Genomic DNA, 5,062 nt, shown 5'->3' on the forward strand with positions numbered 1-5,062 from the left:
CATTTGCAGGGCGCAACATTAAGATAGTTTGCTAACATTAATTTCCCAGCGTATTTTTGTGAGCAAATGTGAAAAATTAAGCAAAGGTTGTTTGATAAAACAGAGTACACAGAATAATTTATTGTATCCTCGTGTGTAAGTCCATGTGTGTTTGCCAATCAGTTGGATCAAGTCAAGTCTGTGGATAGGCAAATGTTATTAAAGTAGCTAATTCACTTTTTTTTCTTAGCAAATCAGTAGCTAACTAGAGAGGGTACAATTTCTGGGGAAATTGTAGGGTGTGCTTGCTTGCGTCGGTTGCACTGGGGTCCGTTTTTTAATGACATTTTTACAACTGATATTTCTGTATATTTTATATAAAAATGCATATTATTTATAAAGATTACATAGATTTAAAAGCATATTTTTTTTGCTGCTCATTTACAACTCAAAATACGAGTGAAGTGTAGAATGAAATAGATGTCTTCTCATTTCCCCTGCAAGAGGCAGCCTCATAGCTGAATCAAAACGAATACATTTGGCAGGCCGGTGTAAAAAATTGACCTAATCTCTATGACTTAAACGTCCTTTTAAGTTTTTCCCTTCTCTTGATATTTTCAGGCATTTAGCCTACTCATTGCATTCATTCATGAATAAAGAACCCCCTTTGAAGATTATTCTACGACGTTACCGGTAGTAGAAGATGGAATCGCGATTCAAACAGTACCATCTGCTAACTGAAAATATGCCCCCCAAAACGTAAATAAGCTTGACATTTATTTAGTGGAAAATCGCTCATTCATAAAAAGCTCACTGGTAGCGATAATTGTCAGTAACAACGCAAAATGCGATATAGCCCTGTGTGGAGAAGCTGCCCCGGTAAATTGTACTACTACCGTAGTAGTACTACGGTACAGTATACTGCTGTGTTCGTCTTGGTAGCGATTGCGTTGGTTGAATTGGATTTAACGTTCCGTTGTACGGTTTAGGCTGAAATTAATTATTTTCATGAACAGATTGACAAAGTTTAGGCTGTGGCAATGAAGTTCAGGTTAGTAGTTAGATAGACTTTTGATTAAAGTAAGGTGAGTGCCGAACATGTTCTGTCGCCGTTTGACTTCCTAAAAAGCTGTGTAGCGTTAGATGTTTTTGTAGTGTGTCTCGCGTAGGCTACAGCGTTGCAGTGAGCAACACTGGTTTGAAACCACAGGTAATGATAATTTCACCAACACATTGTTTACTTGTAATGTAATGTCATAATAAATCCTACAACGAAAATGTATTTGTGAGGAATGTTTATTTTAACGATTGAAAACAGATGCATCATAGACCACTGTAGTATGTGTTGCCCGGGCAACAGAGGCTAATGTCATGCTAATGCTTCAGTGAAATAGTAGACTACCGTTTCCGAAAATAGATGTGGGCCTACTTCCTTAATAATATCAGCTAATATTGTACATTACATTTCACAATTGTGTTTCACATCACAAAGTAAAATGAGTAAATAGTTATCACCCTGGCCTCTTTGCTTGTGGCGTTTCTGCAGCTGCCTTGCAGTAAAGCTATAGTTAGCCTAGCTATCCCCCAAGTTAACAGATGCGAAACGAATGTTCTGCCAAAGGTAGTCACGCGTGTTTTCGTGACGTTAGTGACGTAGTGATGTTAGTAACGTCAGTGACTGTGGCTAGCAAATTAGCCACCGTTAGCTTCACTTTTCGCCACAAAAACGTAACTTGAGCCTAAACCATGCAACGGAACGTAAATCCCAATAGAAGCAACTCAATCGCTACCAAGACGCAACTTTTGACACCTAGGTTGTCTATGTAGGCCAAATATTGACTGAGTTTTAGGGGGGCAAAAAGAATAATAATAATATATATGTGAGAGAACAAAGGTTGTGCTCTCGCCGAAGGCTTGAGCACACCCAATAATAATATATATGTGAGAGAACAAAGGTTGTGCCCTTGCCGAAGGCAAAGCACACCCAATAAAAACATACTTTCCTAATTAAGGAATGAAGATGAACCCATCCTCTTTGACACCGTCAACCCTGTCCAGTGTGCTTTCTTAAACAGTCCCTTCGGTTTTGCCTGCATCCAGATACCTTTGATTAATTTTAAAGAACTCCCATATAGGCTACCTTTGAATACATGATGGTACTTTACAGCAAGGAGAAGTTATAAGCAGGAAGGTTTTGCGTATATAAAAAAAGAAATACAAACCACATATAGGCTACAATATTTAACTCTGATATTTTTCAAGATGTGAGTAAAATAAGTTGTTTAACAAGTTGTTCTTGCAAGGATAGGAACATTTCATTCAAGCACATCAATATTAACCCCTTAATAATTTTTTTTAATCTACAAGTAGGTTAAGTAAATCTGATATACTGTATCAGGTAATAAAGCCATTCAGAACTTATCATTTGGAATAGAACCAAGACCCTTTGATGTATTGCTTTATTTGTTGTATTGTATTGTTGATTTGTACTGTATTTTACCAAGTTATCCATATAATTACCTCTTACCTCCTACACATTTCACTCCATGTAATTTTCAAGACAAACATTTTATGTCATGCACAACAGCATGTAGCCTACAGTTGTGGTTGTACGTATACAATAGAGACCATGGCGGCTTCCATAACATATTTTTCACGTGTCAATCTTGTCCAAATCATCGAAAACATTACAGTAGGCTAATTGGAGTCCATGGGAATTGTGACCCTGGTGCCCGCACCATGGCACTGCACCCCGTGACGGATTCAAAATACTGCGCTCGAGCAGTGCGGAATCCGACAGGGGCCCCGACACTGTCCAGAAACGCCTATAGGTGTCTGCCACTATGTCAAACGGACTTTGACACGCTGCTCACTGTCTCGTAGCTTGCATTCTCTTTGTCTCTGCCTCGATGAATAACGACAGTGTGCAGCGTCTATCTACCGTGTTGCCGCTCAATAGTTTCGGCAATGTGCTGATGTTTCTCTTCAGCATCGCGCTGGCAACCGCCATTATTTTTCTTAACGTCTCTGTCTTCCTGTCGATTATGATAAACAGGGCGCTGCGCAGTGAGAACCGCTTCATGTACATGCTCAGCACCTGCTTCAGTGACATTTGTTCTGGTGTTTCCTATTATTATGTTGGGGTTCTTGATGTGCGGGACAGCTATGACTCACCAAATAGAACTTTCTACATCGCACCCACGTTTTTAGGTCTGTCCTACATGGCCATTCTGGCGGCCCAAGCCGACCGGTATCACGCCGTGGCGGCACCTTTTAAGTACTCACAGAGAATGACGAGGAACAGAACTTTGCTGGTTATCTTAACCTACTGGGTCTATGCGTTTGTTATAGTGGCCGTTAACAATCTGGTGCCGGTTGGAATCGCCAAAAGGGTGACTGGTATTGGTACGTTTGTGGGTAACATATTCACGGTGATCATCATGATAGGGTTGAATATCAGACTGTTCTTAATAGCAACATTTCAGTTGGAGAGAGAGCACCCCTCGGCAGAGACAGATAATAAGCGCTCCTCGGTTTACCTCATCATAGTTGTAGCTGTGTTTTTCTTAGGGGCATGGTTACCAATATTCCTGCACATCATCGTGTGTAATTTTGTGGGCTCCACGTGCTATGCGTTTAAGAACGAAGGAACGGACCCTCTCCGAATTCTACCCCGAATAAATGCTGTGTTGACGCCGCTCCTGTATGTAAGAGGGTGCACAGGGCTCAGGGCTACGCTGTTCGCCAAGATCTGGAGATCTTTCCGTAGGAGGAGGTGGGGAGAGGATTCTGCTGTGAGCGCATAAGCGATCAGATTGTTCCTATTAAATGTTTTTCTTTTTCTTTTCTTTTTTTTTACCTAGCATAGGCTACGTTAAAGGCTATTGATTTGTATTTGGCCGATTCCTAAAATGGATGGTTGAAACAGAATTGAAGGACAGATTCCCTAAGCGTAGCCTATAGCCTATCCACAGTGATCTGGAGACCTATTTACGAACGTCCATGTAAAATAATTTTACATCAACGATAGTGCAAGATTTGTTTAATCGTATTTTGGATATTGGTATAGCCTATAATGGATATAGACAAGCTTGTTTTACCTGGGGGTTGTAAATGTGTTTGTAAAAAGCAACAACAAGAACAAAAACATTGTATAGGCTCATTAGGATATTAAAATGTTTTAAATTAGGGCACTGTAAATCCAACTGCTGTTTATCGTTTAATTTAAACAAAGTTTCACAAGTCTTAAAGTAGGCAATTTCTTAAGAGAATAGCCTAATGCAACGTATGTTTTTGTATCATTTTCAGCGTGAATCCTGGTGTGCAAGGATCCGTTACTAACAGACATCCAGTTCTGACAGGATTCAAGACGTGATGCCTCAGAAAACAAACGTTGAGGATGGCTCCAAAAAGTGGATGAGTTATTATTATTTAGACGTACTTTTATTTGAACACGTCTTGGTATAGCCTTGGACTTACTTTGACACACCTTTGTATTGCTTCATGTTTTGTACACAAGAAAATTTTTAGAATTATGTTTGTCAATGTTTGTCAATTATGATTAGGATGTCACTGGCACTGTCAGTTTCTCAAACCGCTTACAAAAGCATAATAGTACCTATAATTTATATTCAAACTTGTAGGCCTATGGGCTAGGTTGTATATTATATTAGCCAATACGACCTACAGGTATTTCTTTTAGAAATATTTGTTTGTTTTGAATGATTTTTATAAATCTGAAATATTATTTTTTAAATTACTTTTAATACAATAAATTGTCATAAGCAGGCCTATAGGCTATTCGATTTCAACAGGAAACGTCTGGTAGGCCATCACTTTATTGAGCCTATTTTCTTTTATGTAGGCTGAAGTATAGCCCAATCAACATGTAATAATAGGCTAGGCCTAACTGTTAGGTGCCCTGCAAATTCTGAAATTATTATCAAAACAACACATAGGCTCAATTTGAATACTAGGATTAAAGTTTAAAAAAATGTTTAGAATGTCTACATTCTTATCTTATAGGTTAAACTCGTTATTATATCAAATGGTCAATCAATCATTTGAATAAAGTTTATGGTCT

At 38.8% G+C, this 5,062-nt stretch overlaps 1 protein-coding gene across 1 annotated transcript; it reads left to right on the forward strand.

Moving 5' to 3' along the window:
- The first annotated feature begins 3,097 nt into the window (after positions 1–3,097).
- Positions 3,098–5,062, forward strand: LOC134012048 (uncharacterized). The gene is made up of 2 exons (XM_062451662.1): positions 3,098–3,754; positions 4,288–5,062. The coding sequence occupies exons 1-2, from the start codon at positions 3,201–3,203 to the stop codon at positions 4,352–4,354; spliced, it is 621 nt and encodes a 206-aa protein (XP_062307646.1). The 5' UTR covers positions 3,098–3,200; the 3' UTR covers positions 4,355–5,062.

Source organism: Osmerus eperlanus, chromosome 25 (assembly GCF_963692335.1).
Source record: "Osmerus eperlanus chromosome 25, fOsmEpe2.1, whole genome shotgun sequence".
NCBI lineage: Eukaryota > Metazoa > Chordata > Actinopteri > Osmeriformes > Osmeridae > Osmerus > Osmerus eperlanus.